Below are 24,101 nucleotides of genomic sequence, written 5' to 3'. Positions count from 1 at the left end.
GTGGACGTTTGTCTGTCAGCTGAGGAAGAGCTGCTTGCCCCTGGAGCTCAGAGGGGGCAGTGAGGGAGGCCTGCTGCCCGATGTCCCACACACGCCTACCTTTGTGGACAAGAACATACTTCTGCTGTGACTTTTAGGAAGCAGTACGTACACATTTTCTTGAAAGAAATAGAATGTGACAAAAAGCACAGCCAGCAGTACGTGTCTCCTAGGAGCTGAACAGGACCTGCCGGGCCATGCAGCAGCGCATCGTGGAGCTCATCTCCCGCGTGTCCAACGAGGAGGTCACCGAGGAGCTGCTGCACGTCAACGACGATCTCAACAACGTCTTCCTGCGATACGAGAGGTGGGGGCGGCTCCTCTTCCCCTGGGAAAGGTTATCACCATAACAGGGGGGTTTCTTTCATACACAAAATGGAGAGAAATATTAGATTTGGGAAATACTCATTACAGATGCTAATTTGTCCCCAGATGGCAGGGAAAATGCTCCTCTTCTCCGAGGAGCACAGCAGCAGGCAGGTGACTGCAGAACGAGGCTCTGCCTTTTGTGAGCCTCATGCTGCTCTGCCTCTCTCACCAACCCCCCCCAGGGGGGGCACTTGGAGACCCTGGAGCTTCTGCACCTGCTGCTTTGAAGAGCCTTTGCATTTGGAAAGGATTAAAGGGAAGAAAATCTCTACAAAAGAAAAAAGATTTTTTCATCCTTAAAAAAAGTTTTTTCCCCTTTCCTTTGCAAACATTACTGCATGTAGCATGTTCAGCAGCAGGCAGGGCATGCATGCTGGCATGCAGCTGTGGAGGGAAATACACATATGTTTGTTCAACCCTTTCCTCAGCCAGATCATGTCTGGGTTTGAGATAACAAACTTGTACATTCTTTTCTCTTTCAAAGCCTCCCTCCAGAAAACGTGCATAGCATCTGACTCAGATGCACTGTTCAGTGGAGATGCAATGCAGTCTCATGTCCATCCCTCCCTGTGGTGGCCACCTCCAGCTTTCTAGGGTCACCTGACCTGAATTACCCAGTGTCAGCCCAGCAGGCACCTTGACCAGGACAACATTCTCCTTCTAAGTTTAAGCCCCAGGTCCCCTGGAGACTCAGAGTCCTGCCCCTTGCTGACTCAGGTCATGCTAGTCTGGTACCTGTTAAGGTCAGTGTGACAGATACTCATTTGGATTGGGATCTTAGAGGATGGTTTTCCTATAGCTATCATAACTCTGGGCTTTATCTCAGCTTTACCTGTGGCAGTAGTCAAGGGTGGCCTTGTGTCCGCCTGGCAGGTGAAGAAACCTCTGCAGGAAGAACATGGGGTCACCTAGGGGTATGCCAGCCAGAGAATAGGAACAGATCTGAGAGGTACCTTGACTCCAGCCCAAGACCTCTTGGTCTTGCCATGTGCTTCCATTTCTCCACTCTAAATGGGCTTGACTTTTAACCTGTTAGACCCATCTTAGCCCTTTCTAGAATAGGATGACAGGACCTAATGTGGGCATTTTCAACTGAGTGGGCCAGTCCCAGAGTCACAACAAATTTGGAATTGAAGCCTAAGGCCAGCAGCCCTGCAGCGCCATCCTGGCTGAGTGGTGTGGGGAAGGCACTCTGGGCAAGGAAATCCTCCAGATGTGTTAATCCTACTCCTTATAGACAGGGTGTCAAACTCGTTTTCACGGGGGGCCAGTCAGCCTCGAGGTTGCCTTCAAAGGGCCGAAATAATTTTAGGACTGTATAATTGTAACTACTCCTTAACTGTTACGGAGCTGAAATTACATTCGGTCTATAATATAGACCATGGTTGGGAAAAACCACACAAGTCTCTCATAAAACCACAGCCAGTGCACACGTCATAACCAGACTGTTCCTGTGGAGACCCCTGCTCCGCGGGCATGTCCCCTGCACGCAGGAGCCCAGCACTGGAGCAGTGGACCCCAGGGACGGGGTTTCTCCAGGGTTCAGCTGTAGGATACCTCTTAGCTACCTCTTCGCCCCTGGCACTTGGGAGTTTTTAAATGTGACAGCAGCCCACAGACACCCTCACAATTGCGCTTCTCCACCCCCTACCCCTCATGAAAATAATGTGGATAAGAGAGACGAGGGTCCCTACAGCTGCTCTGAGCCAAGTCCCATCCTTGGCCAGTCTGTAGCCAGCAGGCTGGGGGCTGGGCCTGGAGACCTGCTGACAGCCCCTCCCAGGAATTCTTTCACCAGGCCAGAGGCCTCTGCCTGTCTTCTTCTTCCAGGTGGCTGCCCTCTGGGAAATAGGGCTTGGTGCCTGACTTTGCCCCCAGGTAAATAAATGGTTGGCCCACCTCCCCCTCCAGTGACAAGAGGGACACCTGGGCCAGGGCCTGAGGGAGAGACAGCTGCAGGTGCTTCTAATGGTACCCTCCTTACCTCACATCAGGGTGTCCATGGGTGAGGCCGGGTGGCCGATCCTCCTTGGGACAGCCCCACCCAGGGGAAGGCACGGTGAAGTGTGTTCGTGGGTCTGTCCTCCCAGCCCCCAAAACGGGCCTGGTGGTTATCCTTTCCTAGAACCTCCGTCCCCAGAAGCTCCTCACAGGACCTGTAGATGTCACAGTGCCCCCACCCTCCCTCCTCATTCTGCATTTCCTTCCTGGTAGGTTTGAGCGATACAGGTCTGGCCGGTTGGTTCCAAATGCCAGTAATGGAGTAAGTATTCCTTCAGAATTCTCTCGTCTTCAGAACCCAGAAGCTGCCTCAGTTTGGTCGCACTTCTGTTTTATTTTCTACTTGGTGTAAATATTTGGTTAACTGAACAGCACGCTCTGGTTGATGGGACACTGAGCAAGAGCTAACAGGCACATCCCTAGGGGATAGGTGGCAATGACACCCCTGCCCTGTCCGGGTGACTGACTCGGCCCTGCATCCACTGAGGGGGATGCCCAGGCCCACAGGGGACCCCTGATGTCAGGGTGAGGGACACGCCTTGCTCCTGTATTGGTGCAGTGCTGGGACCCTGCATGAAGCCTGCGGGCTTTGCTCTCAGAGACCGGCACACACAGGCTCTGGAGCCCACTGCCATCTAATGTCGTGACAGGTGCTGAACGAAGTGACCGAAGACAATCTGATAGACCTGGGGCCAGGATCTCCAGCCGTGGTGAGCCCAATGGTGGGGAGCACAGCCCCCCCATCTTCCCTCTCATCTCAGCTTGCTGGCTTGGGTGAGTATCTTGTAAAGGCATTAGTGACCTCCTTCGTGGGCCACTTCCTGGTCGGGAGGCTGGGCTGAAGCCGCTTTCCCGCTCTTGGTTGGAAGGCCTGAAGAGAGCCTTTTGGGGAGTCCATGGGAGAGCATCTCCCTGAGTCCTGGCCCATTGTACCACCTTCAGTTCATAATTTTTCTCCCTAAACTTTAAAGTTTAGACTGATGTTGGAAAGCAGGAGTTGGGGGGTTCCAAGGAAAAGGAAGTTGTTTGCTTTTTAGAAGATAGGTGGCTGCTGTGTTTTATCTGGAATATTCCTTATGGTTGAAGTGATTTCTTTCTCAGTATCAAGCAGGCCAAAGATGGCATATAAGCTTCAGCTCACTGGCTGCTTGGAATACAGGTCTAAGAAGGATGCTGCATCCTCGTCAGGGCTTGGAAGAGGAGTCTGTGATTGACTGGTGATGCCTGCCCTGGGCTTGGCAACAGGAAGTGACGGCACCGAGATGCTCGCTGTCCTTGACCTGGCACCAGCCCACAGAGTTCCGCTGTCTGGAATATAAACCAGAAACACTGCCCTTCCACAGTTGCTCCGTTTCAAAGTGTCTGACACAAGGTGCTGCACACCGAGGGCCACACGGCGTGATGCCCATGTGCAACCCCATTATAGTATTGGAATAACACGCGTGGCCCTCTCAATTCTTTCTCCTACCTTTCTTATTGCTTAAGATTTATCTGTATACCTTCATTTCATTTCAGTTGAATTGAGCTTTTATTTCTGGCTTTTCAAAATGTTCTGTCTGTGCCCCTGTTTCTCTTAGAGAACAGGTTTCTCTGCCTGTCATCCATCCAGCATATGGCCACCGGATTTAATATCCAAGGTTCAAATTGAATTATGCTGCCTCCCTTCTTTAAAAAGGTCCAGTGTTTTTTCCATCAGCTCCTTTTTCTGGCATTGGCCACCTTTCACCTGCCTTTCCAGCCTCTCCCTCATGATCACTGCTCACTCCACACACCGTGGACTTCCAGGTGCTGAGCCTCTGTCCCTGCCTGCCTCTTACCTCTTCTCCCTGAAGCATGGTCCCTTGTGTCCTAAGAGACCCATTCTGTGTCGGTTCGGAGTCTTTTTCAGTATCTCAAGCCAACTACACTGTTGTCTGTCTGTCTCCCACCTACTCTGTGCACTCCTCGAGACCAAGGGCCACATCAGATTTAATTTGGTGCATTCAGGCTCTAGTTCTGAACATGCTGGGCACCTGAGCAGTATTTGCCAAATAACTAAATGGCCCAGGTCCTCAGACACTGGGATTGAGTTGAGGAGGCGGCCCCCGATGCAGGCATTCTGGGGAACCCGAGGGACACTGGCCTCAGGCCCCACTCCCCACTGCCAGCAGTCTGCCTGTCATAATGGCCTTCTCCCACCTTGGAGCTGCTTGAGGGGTCAGTGGTAGTTCTCCATCTGGCCTCCACCCATCGTGGCTCCTTCTGCACGTGGTAGCCTGGGGGCGCTGAGAAATGTATAGTGTCCCCCTTTGTGCCCCTTACCTGCTACCCCCAGAACTTTAACCTGCTGGACTAGCATCCTAACTTGGGGACCCTCCATGAAGTATGTGTTCCTCATTCTATTCTCATCCTCCCCTTGTTTGTTTTTTTTTGCCACAGACTTGGGAACCGAGAGCGTCAGCGGCACCCTCAGTTCACTCCAGCAGTGTCACACTCATGATGGCTTTGACATGTTTGCCCAAACAAGAGGGAACTCCTTGGCCGAGCAACGCAAGACGTATGTGGGGTCATTTCTGTGGCTCTTGGAAGATGGTAGGGGAGGCCTGGTCCAGGCCTGGCCACAGCCAGCACAGAGAGGCCTGCTTATCAGGTCTGGGGTGGCACAAAACTTGGAAATGGTGGCTGTGAGAACTTGGCAGTGGACATGGATGTTGGCTGACAGCCAGCCTTGCCTGCCTGGGGGTCGGTTGTAACAGAGTTTCTTCTGTTGGTCACAGGAGAGGGCCCTGCTGCTCCCTCTGCTTGTGCTACTGCTGCAGAAACCTCGTCTGGAGGAGGGGCCAGGAGTGGGGCAGCACAGCCAAGCAGGGACCGAACTGGGTCCTAACAGTGAGGCTTTCCTACCCACGGGTGTGGGTGGAAACTTCCCTGACAGCAGCTCTGGCCAGGGCAGGCCATGTGGAATTGAGGGATTTGTTCCAAAGTAGACAATCCCTGCATCTCAGGGAGGCCTTGGAACAAGCTTGGAGCTTTCCAATCAGCCTGTAGACAGGTTAGGAATGCTTTTCCCAGCCTTTCCCAGGGGCTCAGCATTGATGCATTCAGCTTTCTGAGACCTGTGCTCCAAAATCAGCAGGTTGACCAGAAACCCAAGGCCCCATGCACCCTTCATGAGCAAAAGTTGCTCTTGAAATGGATATGGTGAAAGGGGTCAGGGAACAAAGGAAGGCAACCATCAGAATCAGTGACAGGCCCCTATCCCAGACCTTCCTTGTCCAATGCCACTGAAGCTGCTGCCTTTAAAACAGGAAGGAGTAACACTTGCCTTCATTTCATGCCTCCCTCTGAGCAGTCTCAGGGCACCCCTGATACCCTGTCACTGAGCTTTAGAGATGCTCGCATGTTGCTATGAGAGTAATGTGGAGGCACATGGCATTCCGACCCTGGAGGAGACGAGCAGCTGAGCTGGTGCTGGGACCCAGGCAGGGCTCCTGGTTTTGGTGGCAGAGAGACCAACAGATGAGCCCTGGCTTCTGCCCAAATGCCAAGGACTGTGCCTCTGGAGGACTGACTCTGCTTGTGCTGCTTCATCTCCAGGGTTACCTACGAAGATCCCCAGGCTGTCGGAGGACTCGCCTCTGCCCTAGACAGTCGGAAACAGATATCCGAAGTGGTAGGTCTGGGACCCTGTTTGTCTGCCTAGAGGCCTCTGACGGTGAAGTCAGGCAGTTTGGTAAAGCTGGCTGGTTAACTTAGTGGCTGGCTTGTGTGGAGGGTGGGTCATGCTGGGGAATACTAGGGTGAGAAACTGTTAACCGTATGGAGTCCTCACCCTACCCCATGGTGACACCTGGGTCAGCTTTCCCATGACACCCGAGAGGAAACAGGCTCCCAGCGAGCAGACAGTGGGCAGGGTCCACACCTAGGAGGTCTGACCCCAGGACCCAGCTCTCCTTCTCGTGGTGGCACTGCGCTCTCAGGCCACAGGTCTCCTGTGGCCAGACGGGGTGTCCCCTCAGATGCTATAGTGCTCTGGGGTGGGCAGCGCTCTGACAAAACAATGACCTTATCAGGATGGGAATGTGGCCCAGCCATGGCTCTGCTGACCATGGGTAGCCGGCCAGGAGGAGCAGTTCCCACCTCATCAGAGGGGAGCTGATGGTCAGCGTTTGTTTGGGAAGCTGGGGTGGAAGGCATGGGAGGAGCAGTTGGGGGTGGCTAGGAAGCTGTCTCTAGAAGTTCCTCGTCTGGAAGGAAGACCACGGCTGCTGGCAGAGGGACTTGGACGTGGATGGAAGTGTTAGAGCCCCAGACACACCCTGGTTTCTGCAGGATTTCAGATCATCACAGGGGAAAGGATTTGTATCTCAATGCTTCTCCTGAGATTGCTCCCCTTTTGCCTAAGAAATGGGTGTGGCAGTGTTTGAATGAATGCTTGTTTGCAGGAGTGGGAGAGGGGAGGGCTAGAACTTCTTCCAAGGCTGCCCAGCTCTGCTAAAAAGGGGCAGTGCTCCTCTTCACTGGACAGAGAGGTCAGCCTGCAGCAGCCCCTGTCCACATGGGCCTAGGAGGTAGCAGTGCTGCAACCTGGTGTGTCTTGAGGAAGCTTGTGGCTGGGAGGACTGGGAGGACTAGGACCCCTTGTCCTCCTGACTTGATAGGAAGGCTCTGCGTCCCTGTGCACTCGCCACCAGGGGGCACAGGAGAGCCAGCCCAGTGGCCTTGGTCTCTCAGTACCCCTGCCTTTCCACTGAAGGGTGGGCAGTGCCACCTGAGGCTGGGAATTCCAGAATCTGTGCATTGGCCATGGTTCTGGTTCTCCCGTTACTTAGAATGTCCTCCCACCTAATCCAAGAAGGGCGTTTGGGAGCCAGGCTGAGAGCACCCTGCCAGATGAGGGCATCCCTCCCCTAGCTCCACCTGGCCAGCTGCCCCGCCCTCTGCCAGGCTGACTCCGTTTGCTTCACTCAGTCTCCAGGGCCTGCATGTCCATGCCAGTGCTGTCCTACCACATTTTTGCCATGGTCAATGCCCATGCCTGGGTCTGAGCCCAGGAGATAGGACTGGCTGCCCACCTTTACCCTCTGGGTGTGGCTTGGCTGGTCTCCATTGTCAAAGGTCTTAATGACTACAGCATGTTTTCCATATGATGGTGGACGGGTGCTTTTCATGTTTGCTGCTGGGTGAGGCGGTGCTGGCAAGCAGGGTTTGTGTAGGCTGTGTGTGTCTGTGTGTATCTCTGTGTGCCTGTGACCATGTCTTTGTGTGTGTATATCTGTGTGTGTGTGCCTCTGCATGTGTCTGTCTGTCTCTGTGTGTCTGTGTGCGTCTGTGTCTATCTCTGTGTGTCTCAGTGTGTTTGTGTATCTGTGTACTCAAACACTGACTCACATGTATCTTCAGGTTACTCTGTTCCATGTACTGAAACAGGCTGGCCTGGAAATGGGAACTGGGTCAAGAGAAATTAGGAATACAGTAAGGGAGTGTTGTATAGCCACACATCCACAGTGCAGCCAAATTCAGTTGTCTTAACTTTAAATACTTTGTCATGCTTTAAATACTTTAAATACTTTTAAATACTCTGTCATTTTACAAAGAAGGTGCCCTGGCTGGGTAGGTCAGTTGATTGCAGGTTTGATCCCCGGTTGGAACACATACAGGAGGCAACCAGTCGCTGTTTCTCTCTCCCCACTCTGTCTCCCTCGCTTTCCCCTCCCATCTCTTTCTAAAATCATTAAACATCCTTGGGCGAGGATTAAAAAACAATTGTTTAAAAAGGTGATATACCCAAGTTCAGAGTTTTAAGAGTTTAGAAAAAGAGCACATGGGTAACTGAAGAGGAAAAAGGGAAGAAAAAGCAAATATAAGTTAGAAAAAAGTAGAAATGATTTTGTGAAAGCTGGTCCTTTGATAAGCTGGCCCTTTGCCCACCCCGGGAGCCCACATGGGGAGAGGCCGCCTGGGGTGAGACTTCGCCCTTGTGAGGTCTTTCCGAGTGCGCGGGAGCGGGCAGCTGAGTGTATGTGGCCCTGTTGTGATTCTCGGTTACTAAACTTCTGTTTTCCAGGTAGGTGAGGGGGGCGTGCTAGGGGTGGGGATGCGTCAGACCACATGTCTTTATGTGACAGATGATTGGCTGTGAACAGAGGCTTCTCTGTTTCTGTGAGATGTGCACTATTGCCTCTTTATCATGGGTCTTGCTGTGACTTTTCTCTTCTCCATCCAGAAGAGAGTTAAAGGTGGGGACTCTGACCTGGAGCCCATAGACAGCTGGCTCATTACCCAAGGAATGGTGAGAGGTCACCAGCTGAGCAGAGCCCTTGTCCCCCCAGCGCTTAACCTGTGTTACCTACTAAGCCCTTGTGAGTCAGACAGAACAAGGCCATTCTCTTTCTGACTGGGTGCCAAATTTTCTCCTATCTCTGCATAATCTTAAGCCACAGGCTTCCAGCCCCAGAAAACACCTGCTCTGGTTTTCTACTGAGGTCTGTGCCCTGGGACCTTAGGGTCCCAGCATGTGCAGGAGTAAGGGAGACTCACAGCACTCACTTTTCCAGGGCAGGCACAGGTGCTGTGGCTTTCGCTTCTCCGAGAAGAGACTCAAAGCACCTGGCCAGCTGGTGAAGCCCTTGTGGCCAGTGAACTTGGCAGTCCTAGGCTGATGGGCTCTACTCTACTACAGGAGAGCAGCGACCTGTATCTACCATGTCCCCCAGAGGGATTGGGACTACTTAAAGAAACACACAAACATGATAGGAACAGAATAAAAAGACAAAGCCACAGAATTTAATATCATAAACACATTACTCAAGAAGTAAAGTTTTTCTGGGACACAGGCCTGGGGGGGCCTTTTCTGCCTCATCTGGTCAGGTGACCCTAAGCTGGTACCTAGAGAGAGGGTGACCTTGCTCTAGGCTTTGGGCATTGGAACGATTGTGGCCCCTCATTGAAGCTACAGCCCTCCCTGTCACCCTGACGTAGAGGACAGAGGTCTGCGTGAGTGTGGTCACCACAGCAGCAGTGGCGGGGCAGAGTGGAGTCGCTGCAGGGGAGGAACGGAGAACTCTCCCTGCAGTTGGAGTTGGGGAGACACTGGTCCCTTCCTGGGGAAGAAGCACCGCTGACCCCTCTGGGACTGCGGCAGTCTGTGGCCCTCTCTTCCCCGAGAGGGGTGTTCAGGCAGGGCCCCAGCATCAAGGCAGTGGGCCCTGCTGAGCTGTCAGAACCATGGGGCTTGGAGCTGGTGACGTTTACACAGCCATGTGTAGGTGGGGCCTGTCCCCCTCCACCTGCCGGAGCAGCAGGCCCCCCCGCCTTGCTCTGTTCTGCACCAGACCTCATGGCCACTCTTAGAGACAGGGCTGCCTGAGCCCCTCGCTGGCTGATTCAGGGATGGGCTGGTGCTTTGGCCCACATGTGTGGGTGGCTACAGAGCAGGAGGACTCCTGGAGACCATGGCCACTCCTTTGTCCAAATTGGGAGAGTTCAGCCATGAGTCCTCGTGCCTGTTAATCCTGCAAAATATATATATATATATACATATACCTGAGTGTGGCCTTGGCAGCTGGGGGTGATGCCTGCCCCTGCCCACACAGGCCGCCCTCTGACTACCCTGTCTCCTCCTAGAGCTGCAGTTCCCGACTCCCTAGAAACAAGCCCCACTAACAGCTAACCTGGTCTCCCGCCTAGCTGCAGTGTTTTTTGTTTAAATGATGTACATTAATTTGCTTTGCCTTATTTCCTGTAGTGTAGAACCCTGAGTCTTTCCAAACCGCACAGGCACAGATTCTTTATTTGGAAACTTTCTGTACTATTGAGAGAAACCAAAGGGCTCACAGACCTTGCCTCACAGCTGGGCGGCCGTGGGATCCCCGTGGGAAGGTTTTGCACCTTCCCAGAGGAGCACACCTGAGCTGCAGAAACAGCTCCCATTGCATTGGAAATCAGACCACTAGGTTTCCTTGGGGCTTGGAGCTGTGGGAGAAAGACCCTTGCTCTCCTGGGACTTCCAGGACCAGAGTTAACAGCAGGCTCCTTACCAATCGAAGAAAGCCCTGAGAACCATCCTGAACCAGCCCGCCCAGAGACTGCTGGTGCGTGTGCTCTCCCTGCCCTCCAGCTTTCTGGCCTCTTTCTGGCTGTTATTAGAGAGGAGTGTGCCCCCACAGGCTGTGTCCATCCAGGAGGTTGTCTGGAAGTGAATGCCTAAAATTTGCAGTAAGAACAGAAGTAGGTAAAAAGAGGCCTCTGCCAAAGCCCAGGTTTAGGGTAGGGGTGGGAGTTCACGACTTAGACCTGGAGGATCCCAGACACCACCAGCCTGAGGTCAAATGGAGCACTGGCTGCAACCAAGCTGGTGGCAGCACTGCTTCCCTTTGGGCAGGTGGCCCTCCTGTACCCTAAGCAGAGCTGCTCTCCCTGCAGGCAAGTGAGGACCAGCCAATAGCAGAGAGCTTGCCCACAGCTATGGTCCCATCTACCACTAGCACCTACATGCCAGTTTCTCTTTGGTCTCGGCCGATGAGCCTGGTACCCTCACTGCTGCCTCCACCGAGCCATCCCTGCCTGCCCGACCTTAAAGGGAGTTAGCTTGAGTCCCTCGTCTTTGTGGAAGGTGGCTTTTATTTTTCTTTCTTCATATCTCTTTTCCCCTTTCTATCTCCCTCCTCCAACTCACTCTTCTTCAAACCCCGTGGACCAGCCTTCAGCCCAGATAATGACCCAAGAAGATGCTAAAACCACAGCTGGACAGAGCCCATAGTCTTTTAGGGATAAGCTGGGCTGGTCCTCATTTGATGGCTGAGAACATGGAGGCCTCACAGTCCCAGTTGACATGCCTGATGCCATGGGGCAATGGCCAAGGCCAGTGTCCTCTCCTCTAGTCAAGGCGCCCCTTACATCTGCGGGACCCTGGAGCATCCTCTCCCCCCCTCATAGTTCCTCCAGGCCCTGTGGGCAGAGCAGGGTGCCCCTTCCATTTAGTCCGTCTGAGAGTTCGTGCACTGTGAGGAGGGATTGCACTGTGGTGCTCTCCTTATGGCCTTGGTGTAGTGGGGTGAGGGGCAGGAGGGCTCCGTAGCCCAGGCACTATGTCTGGCCAGCGTGGTCAGCCCCTGCCTTCTTCTGTGCACGCTTCACTGTTAGCCCACCCCTAGGTGCAGGGTTCATGCCCTGAGGCCAAGCACCTTTCAAACCCTAAGGAGTCAATTCCAGTAATTTCTGACATCCCTGGGTTTCTTTCTTTAAAAAAAAATTTTTTTAACAACTGGTGGTCAATCTATTAAAAAGGTTCATTTAAGCATCCATAATCGTGGCTTCAGCCTCAACTCCTGGCTCACTATGGATGGAAGGAGTCCGCTTAACAGCCCAGAAGGGCCATGCAAGTCCGAGTCACTCGTGGACCCTCGTCCAAAACCCGTCCCACCTCAGGATGCTCCCCACAGGGAGTTATGTCTCTAGCAACTCTTGCCGTCCTGGTAGGCGTCAGACTGGTCCTCCCACTTTGAGATCCCTTTCCTTCGACCCTGCGATTAAGTCAGCACCCACTTTCTCCAAAGACCTGGCACTGCTGCCGGGTAGAGCAATTCTGACTCTGGGAATCGCCACCTCTGGTCCCATGGGGGTCTTTCCAGTCTTTAAAAGCATGTCCAGGGCGTGGCTTCCTGACCACGTGTCCCTCCACGAGACCCAACAGCTGTGAGTCTAGAGCAGGCATGGGCAGTACAGAGCTCTGCCTGTGGATTTCTGAATTTAAAAACACGCACCTGCCTGGAAGTGAAGGGACTTAGAACCATGAATCACGAACGCTGTGTACCACCTAGCTATCATCCTGTTTCACAGATGAGGAAACTTGAGGCCAAGAACTGCCTGAGCCCCTACCCCTCTTCCTGCCTCTCCACACAAGGCTCAAGGCTTGGAGGCTTCTTAGGAAAGCCAAGCCTCTGGAGCCCTTGGGTGAAAAAGAATTCCAGAGGGAAGGGACTTGGCAGACCTGACCCCAGTGAGCTCAGGACTCAGCAGGCCCAGCCCGCTCTGGGCCTTGCCTGCAGAATGCCTTTCCATAAGCACACAACAGGGTGTGGGGAGGTCTAGGAGAGGGAGGCAGTGTTTCCACGATCCAGCCGCAGGGGGACTTCCTTTAGCCTGTGAGCAGTGCCTCCAGTGTCAGTGTTTCTCTTCTGAGCACACGGCTTCTCAAGATTAATCCTCGAAGGAGAAAACCTGGAGCATGATTCCAGGGCACAAGAGACTTACTTTTGAAGAGTAACAGAAAAAAAAATTACAAGCAAAATCTGAAGGTTTAAGGCCCATGACCCCTTAATGTCTCTTTTCAAACTTTGCAACACCCTCGGCAGCCCTGTCCGTGGGCCCTGGGCAGACCGCAGCTGGGAGGTAAAAAGCCCCGCCTTCCCTCCGACAGCTGCCATTGGCTGTTTTTCTCTTTGAAGATGTAGCAGACTTTCTTAGCGTCAGCTCTGGGAGCCTGGCGTGGCACTTATCCTCCCAGAGGCCTGACATTTTGACCTAGAAGCATCAAGGTCTAAGAATTGGCATGTCCTGTCAGGGGACGTGTGAAGGCAGAGTCTGGCCCCAAGTGTGAAGAGAGCCAGTTCCCCACAGGCTCTGCTGCTTCCTTTCCGTGGGGAATGTCGAGCCGTCGTTAGTGCTCTTGGTCCCTCCACTGGGGCACAAGTGCCCTCCAGTGTGAGAGTCATGTGGTCTTTGTCCCTAGGGGTCATTTCAGGGTGATTGGAATTCCTTGGTATTTTTTCATTCCAGCATTAAGTCCTTAGTAAGTCAAAGAAATAAAACAAAAGCAGGGAACCTTGAACTGTTAGGAAGGTGTGTGAGGACTGCCCATGCCGGGCCTACAGCTAGGCCTGAGCGCAGAAGGCTGCTGCAGTTCTCCAGGGGGACGGGTCTTCAGCTTCAGTGAGTGGGTGTGTGAGGCTCCGGCCAAATCTCAGGCACCTGTCCAGTGTGCGTGGGGGAAATTCCTTCATCCCCTGCCACCCAGACCTGTCAGCGGCAGGTGTCGACCTCAAGGAGTAGCCCGTCACAGTAGGGCAGGGCTGGTGGTAAGAAGTCTTTGTTCTCCTTTGTTGAGATCATGTTACTTTTTAGATCTGGCAAACTCGGAGATAGTCCTCTTACTGCTTATTTCATTCTTACCCAGATTGTGACATTGTGGGCTTGTGAGTGAGCCTCTTGGAAATACTTCTCGAACCCAGGCTAGTTGGAAAAGCAGGTCACTTCAAGTAAGGTCAGTCAGCTTATTCATCTAGGCTGAGGAACTCCATTTCATTAACGTGACTTCCAGGGGGTTAAAGGTTACCCTTACTTCTCATCACATTATAGCTGACAGCAACTGAAATATTCTAGCCAAATGTATTTTTAGAACATTGCCTCCAAGGCACTGGGCTGGTATCCCCGAGTGGACCGTGCTCAGGCACCAATGAGGCACACCTGTTTGCTGGGGTCTGCCCTGACCACCACTGCCCAGACCGTGGCTGAACTTCATTTTGACTGCCGAAAGCCCCAAAGGAGGGGCAAGGTTAAGGAAGCCATTGCACTCAGACCTCCTTAGTCACTTGAAGAGGCAGGAAGATGGCCAAAGCCCCGCAGTCCCTCCCTTAGTCACTGAAGTCTCTGTTCTTGTTTCTGTCGATGGTGAAATGTGCTGCCTTGTGTAGGCCACACCCAGACCCCGGTGCCTCTCTCTTACTCCGAGATGCACCAGGACAAATTCCGAAATACTCTCAGTGAGCACACAGAACTCCAGTGGGCTCCTGGGGCTGGATGCGAAGCCACCTGACCACCCGAACCCTGGCTCTGGGCAGACTGTCGCTCAGCGCCTCCCTAGGGGCCTAGGGGGCCCCTGGTGGCTCCTGAGTCACCCTGCCCCCAGGGACTCGGTCAACAGCAACCAGATAGCACTCCTGCAACTGCCATCACCAGTGAGTTCGAAATCAGCTTGCAGGAGTGGCACACTGACGAGATTAGACAGCCTAGACTGACGAGGCTTTGCAGCCTGGTGTGCCACAGAAAGTTCTCCATTTCAAGAACGTGCGCTGCCCCCCCCCCCCCACTGGCTAGTCCTGCTTCCCCGAACCAGCCTCCTCATTGCTTCCTCCCCTGTCATTTCACGTGGCTGCCTTGTGTTGCCCATGCCCGCTGTGCCAATGTAGTTTTTGTTTTTATTTTTGTTTTTGCTCTGTGTATGTTTTGGTTTCATTTGGGGGTTGCTTTTGATGATTTACTCTGTCTGGTGTTCTGTCTTCCCTCGCCTGGCTGTGCGGCTGCCTGGCCCACCGCTTGCCACCTTCATAGATCCCTGTTTCGCAGCCCTCTGTCATGGACGACATTGAGGTGTGGCTCAGGACGGACCTGGTGAGACTCAACTTTTCTCTTTCAAGTAGTGGGGTGTGGCAAGGACAGGCCTGGGGACAGCCCCAAGGGACTGCTTCCCCAGGGGCTGGTGGAGGAGGGAGGCAGGGGCAGGTGTGGCTCCAGCAGTCCCCTGAGCAGTGGAGCCTTGCAGCTGGCCTTCCCCCCCCCCCCCCCCCCTCCCCGCCGTGGCCAGTGGAGGCCAGCTCTGTGGCGGACCTGTGAGCCCAGGACCTTAGCCTGCTGGTGGCGAGGCGGAGCTGGGGTGCAGCTAGTTCCAGCTAGCTCCAAAATACATGCTATGTTTCCCCAGTCACTTTTCAGTTTCAGGTGTGTGTGTGCTTGGGTTCTTTTGTTTTTTGTTTTCTTTTGGTTTTGTTTTTTGCAGAGGGCCTGTTTTTGAGGAGGAGTTTGTTTTTTGCTTTTCATTTCTTTCAATACACACAAGAGGAACGGGATGTTAAATCCACTGTTGTCTCCCTCCCCCAGTATCTTCTATCTCGAATTTAAGAGAACTCCTGCCCTGGAGACTGTTGTCTTTGTGCCCAGAGTGGGGCAGGGGTTGAGGATGTGTGTGTCTGTTCGTGCAAGCTGGCCCTGAGGACGGCTGGCATCACTCCTTGCAGAGCACTTTTACTCTTAGCCACCCGCGCTGTGGGTGAGTGCTCCTAGCTGCCTCTTCAGAGTCTGGAAGTCCTCGAATCACAGGTCTGGCCTAGCTGGCTGTGAGCTGCCTGTGGCCCCCACACACAAAGGGAGCAGACCTGAGATAGGGCTTCCCACTGCTTGGGGCCACCTCCCTGGAGGGTCAGGTTTCCCAGCAACACTACTGGCCACCCAGGTGCCATGTCATGGGAGGAAGAAAGTGCCCCATTGTGCCTTTACAAAGGGAGTGCCTGGAAAAGAGACAGCTCCCCTCACAACAAAGTAGGAGGGGCCGAGGCCCTCATTCCCCAAGGGATAGGTGCCCCAAGGTCCAGAAATGGGGAGAGACGTGCCTGGGAGGATTGTGGAGCAGGCCGGCCGCAGAGCAAGGAAGGAAGCCTGGTCTCCTGCTCACCTGCTCAGCCCGAGGCCTCGTCCGCATCTCGTCCGGCTCTCTTCTTGTCACTGGCAGTGCAGTGGGTTCTCAGTGGCTACTGCGTTCTCCCACCAAAACCAAGTCTGACCCCTTCTCGTTGTTAAGAGGAGACAGAGCCTCCATGGCTCCTCAGGAATAGTAGCAGGCGATAGAATCTGGGCCACAGGACAAAGTTGGCGCAGCTCCTAGGCAGCCACGGGACATGGCTCCCAGCCAGACAGTGCTCTGCAGCCAGGCGCTGCCTGGTGTCAGGCCCTGTGCCGTGGCTTCATGGCTCTGGCCCTTCCAAGCTTTCTGTATTCCCCAGCTATTGGCATGGACAGTGACTTCCTGGGAGCCTGCAGCTGGCTGCAAAGCAGTGCTGAGTGCTGGAGCTCCAGGGGGGGCCTGAGCATGCCTCGTGGCCTCCCTGGGTAAGATAAGTAGGCACAGGTCTCCCATGGTCCTGCTCCGCAGCCGAGCCCCAATAGCCGACTTGCACCTTTCTCTGGATTTTTCTTTTGGGCCCTTCTGGAGGATCAAAACCTAGAACCTTCTTAAGTGGTTTTTGCTTTTGCTTTCTAAAACACAGAGCTTGTATCTCTCCAATAAGATAAATAGTACCTGACTATTACAGAACTTGGGACGGGGAGCCAGACTGTGGGGGCAAGGGGCGGGCTGGTGGGGTCCTGATGGGCTCTCTCTGCTCCTCCCACAGAAGGGCGATGACCTGGAAGAGGGCGTCACCAGTGAAGGTATGGCAGCTGGCCATGGCTTCCCAGCACCCCACCCTCTGGCTGCTCTCTCCCAGGCTCTGGGGTGCACAGGGGCTGGCACTCCTACTGCTGGGTGCCGTCTGGTACCTGGCCTAAGCTGGGCCCCTTGGGCAGGAGCTTTTTGACTGTCCCATCCTAGCCTCATGCTGGTGAGGGAAGTGTCACAGAGCTAGTGAATAGTAGGTATGTATTACCATCCTGTGTCCGCATGACCCCAAAACCTGTGCTCCTAACCAGTTTGCTCCACCCCTCAATGCTCAATCTGGCCGAAGCCAGACCTGTGATATGCAGTCCAGAGGGCACCTGGGGACCTCCCCAGGCCTGGAGTCTGTGGCCTCCTTCCAAGGAGCCAGCTATATGGGCCATGCGGGGAGGCCCCCATCAGGGTCCCTGCACCACGCCACCTCTCTCACCTCCTTCTTCCATTGCGCCTTGTACCTCCCCTCGGCCCACCGGCCTTCACTCACTCTGCGTGGGCTCCTCACTCAGTCCGAACACCTGGCCAGGCCCCCTGCAGGCACAGGATCCTGCTTTCCAGCTGGTGGGGGGGGGGGTGTTCCCTGCCAAGGTTAAGTTGGGCCACCCCTCCAGCTCTCCCTGCCCTGCTTCCAGTGCTAACCAGCACAATGGAAAAGCTCCCAGTTACAGGGGACAGGAATGTAACTGTCCTTGTCCCCCACAGCCGCTCACAGCTGGGAGTTAGTTCCCTGCTCATCTGGAGGCAGAGTCCAAGAACCAGGCCAGGCCCCAAGCCGCGGCATGCCCAGAGGCACTCGTGCTGGGGTGACCTGTGGGCACCAGTGAGTGGCACTCTGTGGGGAGCAGGTAGGAGGAGGCTGTTTGAGCCTCCATGTGGGCCTGACCCTCCACCAATCCTGGCTCCTGCCTTGGTTTTGTATTGCAGAGTTTGATAAATTCCTTGAAGAAAGAGCCAAAGCTGCTGAAATGGTTCCCAACCTCCCCTCACCCCCTGTGGAGGCCCCAGCCCCAGCCTCCAACACTCCCGGCCGAAAGAAGTCTGAGCGATCAGAGGACGCCCTCTTCACCCTGTGAGCTGGTCTGTGGCGTGGCTCCTCAGATGGCAGGTCCCTCTTGTCTCCAGCCACTGGCCCTTCTTCCTGTCCTCAGCCCCCACAAGGCCCTGTGGCCCTGTGTTGATGTCTCCATGGAAATGCCGATGTATTTGCTTGCAGGCCTCCCACTGGTCAGGACAGCTCTAGCCACCTTTTCTCTGGGTGGTAGGTGGTGGGACAGTATCGCTGTGACTGGGGGGCGGGGGGGGGGGGCTTCCCATCCAGAGTCTCTCTCTGCTCATAGTCCCTCCCAGGAGGATCAGGCAGCAGGGCCCAGCCTCGGGCAAGGTCACCTGCCCACAGAGAAGGGGGTCAGACCCTGGCCCCTTCCTCCATATGCCCCTGCCCCTTCCCTGGCTCAGTAGGTCTCAGGCTGGCCTGCCCTCCCTGCTCCTCTGTTTCAGAAAGGGCTTGTCTGCCCCTGCAGGCTCCATCTCCCTCCTGGGCTACTGCTTCTGGGCAGGTGTCACCTGGTGGCATGTGGCATGCTTTGCACTTTAGAAGGCTCTGTGGGGTGCCTCTGGCAGCTCTCCTCTTGAACCTCTCTTTGGGACTCAGCGTCAGAGCCTGAGACCAGCAGCCCCTCTGGCCCCACATACTGCTGGCATCAGGGGAGGCAGGTCTGCCAATTAGCAAACACTACCGAAAACCAAACTGCCCACACTACACGCTCCGTCCCTCTGCCGCCGTCTGTGGAGGGCTGCCTGGGAGGCCTTGCTCTGTGGGTTTGTGAGCATTCTGTGCGGTCCTTCAGCCTGGTCCATGGCAGCCTCTGAGCCCCTGCCTGCAGGGCCCAGCCACAGACAGCTTTGTGCCATGCTTGGATCCAAAGCAAAACTAAGGTCTCTCTCCTCCTTGGCTTGGGCCTGGGCCTTTTCCACAGGCTGTTCTGCTTTGGAGTGACATCCTCACTCCCTCCCACCCCAGGTCCCTCCCCCAAGGCCACAGATTTGTATTCTCTCTCCAAGCCAATCAGCATAGCTTGGAGTTGCCAGGGCCCCATGACACCTGCTTCCATCCTGAGTCCTGGCTGCCGTGTCTCTGGCTGTGGGCGAGGTGCTCCAGGCTCAGTCCAAGCCAGCTTCAGCCTGACCCCTGCCTGTGCTATTGCTGCTGCTGCTGCTGCCGCCGCCCAAAAACAGCCTGCACAGCAGCTCCACACCATCCCGTGGTCTCTGGGACCCAGGCCAGTGCTCTGGCCTGCACTGCCCAGGTGTCAGGCCTCACATGCTCCCACCCCACCATGCGGTCAGCCTTTCCCACTGGCGGCCATGCGGGAGGAGGAGCTGGGCTGACACAGGTGAGTGCTGCCTAGCACCACGGCAGCTTCCTCCAGAAAGGAGGCTTTGGGATCAGGCTAGGGGTCCATCTGGCAGGATCAGCTAGAGACGTCACACCGCAGGTCCTCAGAGGACACCCAGAGAGCAGCTGGGGGCTCTGCCAGACCTCCACTCTCCCTCACTCTGGCCCTGGCTAGCCCACACCTCTCCTCACATTCCCTGAGGGCAGAGGCCCGTAGGCCAATCTGGACATTAACATGTCTGAAGTCCGAAGGCTTGACCTGAGCTTCAGAGAAGGTGGCTGTGGTTGCAGTCATACCCAGCAACCCCAGGGAGCATCCCTGGCCCTTCCTTGCTGATGGCCAGGGCTCACCTTTGCCAGTGTGCCAGCCTGTGCTTGTGGGACGCCAGGCATCAGGTGGGCAGTCCTGCGGGAGCCACGGCCCCACGGCAGCCGCCCAGTGTCCTGTGACGGAAGAGCCAGCCTTCGCCTCTTGTAGGAGAGGAAGTCTCTACAGACCAGGGTCTGAGGGGAGAGTAGGCTCCTGGCACCAAGTGAAGCTGAAGCTTGCTTCTGCTTTGGGGGACCGCAGCACAGCTGCACCTAATGCATACCCACGGTCCAGAGCTGCCCCAGCTCCAGCTGGGTAGCAGGGGCTGGTGGACTTGTGCCTGCTGGCAAGAAGGCATTGCACCATACACGGTAGTGTCACCTGCCTTCCGGGCCTGGAGCCACCCCTCCGGCTCACACATCATCTCCAGAGGCAGTCTGCCCGGACACTGAAGCACGTGATGCATGCCTAGGCCTGCACAGGAAGCACAGATAGGCCCAGGTGCCAGCCCTTTTTGTCCTGAGGCCATAGGCTTCCTGGACTGAGTCCCCTCCATCTTCCATCTGGGAGCAGAGCCCTCTAGGAGAGTGGAACCCTCCCAAGCTACCAGCCTCTCCAGTAAGTGTTAGAAATCACAGATAAAGTGTGTACTTAATGACACTAAATTATTTCTGCAATTCCTTATAAGCACTAATTATACCTGATTACAGGTTAAAGTATTTATTTTGTCAAAATATTCTGTTGGGGACATGTTTAACCTTTTGTGTGTTCACTGTGTGCTGAGACATGGAACCTAACCATTTTCCCCGCCAGCCTTTCTGACAGTAGACCAAAGGGACGGCATGAGGTGCGGTCTGACCCAGGGCACTGGTGGGCCTTTGGCCAGAGTGTCCCTGCCCGGGATCCCAGGCACCCAGCAGGGATGCCAGGTCTCATCAGCATGCATGGGACAGAGTTCAGAGCTAAGAGGGCTTGTTGCTGGCCTGAGCTGGGGAGGGGAAGGGACTGGTCATCTTGCCTGCCCTGGCTCACAGCCCTTCCCTTCCTCACCGGGGTCCAGAGCAAGAGTTTCTAGGAGGTGTGGGACCTGTGCTGTCTCTTGGCCCCTCAACTGGAAGAGTGGCAGCAAGGTCTCTTGTGGCCACCAGAGAGCTGCAGACACTGACTCCTCCGAGATCACTTGGGCAGATGCTACCCGTTGTCCCCACTCTTGCTCCGCTTCCTGCCTCCACTCCCCCAGTTCGCCTCTCCGGACAGTGCTAACTCAGTCCAGCCCGATGTGAAGTGGGGAGGCTCCAGGGGGCTGAGCGCCAGCCAGGGAAAGGCGCCCTGGAAGAGCACTGGGCCGGCAGTCTGGCCTCATGCAGCCTGCTGTCTGTCTCCTGTGAGGACCAGGATTCCTCTCCCCTGTCCACCCGCAGGGGGAACAGCCAGCTTCACCACCCATGACTAAGGGCGTGTACACCCAGAGAATGCCCCCGTGGTACCCTCCTCTCCCAGTGCCTAGCCTGCCTGCGGGGCCCAACCAGTCTTCCCCTGTAGCACCACCCACCGACCCCAACAACTGTCAGCCCCAGGGTCACACTGCTTCTTTCCTGGAAAACCTCCAGCCTCTCCTGGAGAAAGGAGGATAGATGTTTATGTCCTAAAGTCTGCAGTTCGTTTGTGAGGGTTCTCAGGGTTGTTGGGGACTGTTGAGGAAAGGAATGTGTTGAGTCTGTTGTCCACTCATCCCCGAGGTCTGGTGTTTCATCGCTATTGTGTGTTTCTGCAGGCAGAGCCAGCTCTGGAGGGCAGGTCAGTGCCCTGGAGGTTCAGTGCAACACCAGAGTGCTCGCCCACCCACTGGCTCTCCTTCCAGACAGTGTCTTTCGAGTTTGGGTTCTTGCATGTAAAGTATTCCACAATAAACAAACAAACAGCTCGTTCCTCTGTGATCTCTTGAGTGGGCTGTGATTGTCCGGGGGCTGACCAGACCTGACGACCCGTCTTTCAGCAGGAGCTGCCGCAAGTCCCTGATAGGAGGGCGGTCTGGGAAGCCCACTGCAGACCCCCCCACCCCCAAGGCCCAGCTGCTAGGGGCGCTGGGCTGGAGGAAAGTCCCCATGCCTGGGACAGAGCCCACTTTGGGAGCACTGGTTGCAGCAGGCGTAAAGGCAGCACAGCTGCTTGAGAGCTCCAGACCGGGGCCTTGACCCTGTGTCTTATCCCAGTCCCGGTGTGTGGGGGGGCACTCCACGTCTGGGGCATCTGACACCTTGAGCAAGCAGGCCTGAGATGCCACCACAGCTGGGCTTCCTGAACTTAACTGGGCCTTTGAATTTTCTACAGAACTTGTGTTAGGTGCTCGATCTAACAGCTGCCACTCCAAGTGCCCCCTTCAGTAACAGCTTTACTGAGATGTAATTCACATGGCATATAGTTCACTAGTCTAAAGTACTTTCCAGTGCCTGCAGAATTGTGCACAGTGACTTCAGAGCATTTTCATCATCCCAAGCCCCTACTCTGGAACAGTCACTCCCACTGTCCCCACCTACTCTACCCTCTCTCCCCTTTAAGACCCCTCCTGTGAACCAGTCACCCTGGGCACTGCTGCCAGGCGATGTCCATCGAAAGCCAGCTCCACACGCCCTGCGGGGTTAGGGGCTGTGGAAGCCTTGAGTTGCCTACTCCTTTAATCTCTTTACCCCCCTGAGTTGGAGTATGGACCTCAAGTGGGGTAGATTCATTAAGTACAAAGGTAAACCTGGGATCGTTGTAGGGGCATCTGCCCAGCCTCTCATGCACAGGTAAAGAAGTGAGGTCTGAAAAGAGCTGTACACTTGCCTAGGGTCATGTGGAGGAGTGGGCATGAAGGGCACCATCTCCGTGGCCAGTAGTGAGACTGCCCACCTGCTCTGAACCCCTGTTCCCCAGGGGTGGGTAGCTGAAGAGGGGCTGTCCTGCCTGATGGTAGGAAGCAGAGGGGACGGAGTTAGAGGGTCACACTGGGACAGCCCAGGCCAGAAGTGACAGCACTGAGCTTCTTTCAGCCAGGCACCTGCCTGGGCTCCAGGGAGCTGCAGAGCACTCCCCACCCCCTGAATTCCAGCCAGTCAGTGGGAGACACAGACCCTCTCTGAAGCATGGAGACTGGCCAGCCCCAGCCCCTGTGAATAGAATGGAGGGCGTGCATCCTGAGTCCCTGCTGTGCCCTCAGCCCTGCTGAAGTACTGGGGGTGCCCAGTTAAACAGTGTCGGCTCCTCTCTTGTCCCAGATGATGATAGTTTGGAACCCCGACTTCTCATTTATATAAGGCATATTGGAACTTTTTTGGTTGTGGCACAAACAGGTTTGATTTCACCATCAAGAGGAATTCACTGGCATGCGGAACTGAGAAATTCAGGTGGTTCAGTGTCAGGGACAGCTGGACGCAGGTGCTCAGGGGCCTGATCAGAAACTGGCTCCTCTCTGGCTTTGCTGTTCCATGTGGCTGCCTGAGGTACCCGCAGCTCCAGCCTCTCCCAGGAGTTTTAGCAGGAGCCCCAGAGTCACCCTCCCACCCCCAAACCAGACTTTGGTAGAGGCAGGAGAAACCCTGGGGAGGCACAAACAATCCGAGGCCAGTGTACACCCAGGGCACTCTGCCCTCACCCCCATGCTCCCTCCGGGCCACCTGCTCTGCCCTGCTCGTGGAGCTCTGGGCTCTTCCCAGAGACCCAGGAGGGGCAGCGTGGACCCTGCCTGCTGCCCCCTGGAAGCACTGAGGAGCCTTTTCTAACCGGCCTCTTTTGTAAAGGAAAGGGTCTCTTTTGAGTCCCCAGGGGGTGGGGCAGGCAGGGTCAGAGGCCTTCAATAGGCGTGAGTAATCCAGAAATTCCAGCTTATTTCAGAGGACCCCCCTGCCCATTCTTGCTGGATGGCCGGCCCCCCAAGAGCCCCAGCCTGGACCTCCAAGCCCAGGCTCCAGAGAGCACAGTCTCTCAGCACTAGGGAATCAGCTACATGTTTTGGGGGACAAAGTGGACTCCTCCGTCTGGAGCTGTTTCCTCTCCACCCCCCATACGCAACACTCTGAGAGCACCCTACCCAGGGCTATAGGCTACACTGTAGGTCCCTGAGCAAGTAAGTCACTGCCCTTTGCCGGTTTCCCTTCCCTGACCTGTCAAAGCAAACCGCAGGTGGTAAATCCACTGCCTACACTCACTTGTAACAAGGGAAGTGAGGCCTGGGCTGCAGGAGAGCTCACAGCCCTGGCTGGCTGAGAGGGCGTCCGATTACGGAGTCCAGTGTCACTGGTGAAGTCTACACTGGACAGTTACCTCCAGATCAGGACCCATGTATAGCTGGATTTAGCCCATGACGCCTGGGGTCCCCATTCACTTTCCCTGCCACCAACTCGACCGAGCCCATTCTGGGGGACCCCCTCAGTCTACACTTGGCCTCTCCGAAAGTAGCCAGTTGGCCCCCTAGGGGACAGATGTCTCCCTTCACTTGTCATGTCTGTGAACCTCACTCCACACTGTGGAGGCAGCTTTGGTTTTCAACCAACTCTTGTGTGGAGGGTGTAGTGAGTGGCTCATGATAACCCTGGAGGTGACCTGGAAAGGATTGGAAGTAGAAATAACTTGCCCACTGCACAGCAGAGGCCAATATGGAACGAAAATGCAGAATCATCCATGTGAACAGCCACCTGATTCCACTGCATCCAGATGGAAAAGGGAGCACAGGAGAACCCAGCCAGGGCTCCAGGTGTCCCTGTGCTTTGGCTTAGCTACTGCGGAAGTGAAGTATAAGTGGAAGGTGGCAGGGCCTCCAGGGGTGG

General features: G+C 55.2%; 1 protein-coding gene across 11 annotated transcripts in view; it reads left to right on the top strand.

The window, feature by feature from the left end:
- The window catches only part of TOM1L2 (target of myb1 like 2 membrane trafficking protein), a 130,414-nt gene extending 109,181 nt beyond the window's left edge, over positions 1-21,233 (top strand). For 7 of the 11 annotated variants that reach the window (XM_053665664.1, XM_053665662.1, XM_053665655.1 and 4 more), the window contains 9 exons: positions 213-346; positions 2,623-2,671; positions 3,060-3,183; positions 4,828-4,945; positions 5,986-6,061; positions 8,615-8,680; positions 14,719-14,778; positions 16,554-16,590; positions 17,516-21,233. In XM_053665664.1, the coding sequence (XP_053521639.1) occupies positions 213-346; positions 2,623-2,671; positions 3,060-3,183; positions 4,828-4,945; positions 5,986-6,061; positions 8,615-8,680; positions 14,719-14,778; positions 16,554-16,590; positions 17,516-17,664 (813 nt within the window). In that variant the 3' untranslated portion in view covers positions 17,665-21,233. The remainder of the gene's footprint in view (positions 1-212; positions 347-2,622; positions 2,672-3,059; positions 3,184-4,827; positions 4,946-5,985; positions 6,062-8,614; positions 8,681-14,718; positions 14,779-16,553; positions 16,591-17,515) is intronic. The other 4 variants (XM_053665663.1, XM_053665658.1, XM_053665665.1 and 1 more) reach the window with 2 other exon arrangements.
- The last annotated feature ends 2,868 nt before the right edge of the window (positions 21,234-24,101 follow it).

The sequence above is a fragment of the Artibeus jamaicensis genome, unplaced genomic scaffold, assembly GCF_021234435.1.
Source record: "Artibeus jamaicensis isolate MK-2021 breed Jamaican fruit bat unplaced genomic scaffold, CSHL_Jam_final contig_419, whole genome shotgun sequence".
Lineage (NCBI taxonomy): Eukaryota > Metazoa > Chordata > Mammalia > Chiroptera > Phyllostomidae > Artibeus > Artibeus jamaicensis.
This window is presented reverse-complemented; position numbering and strand designations above follow the sequence as displayed.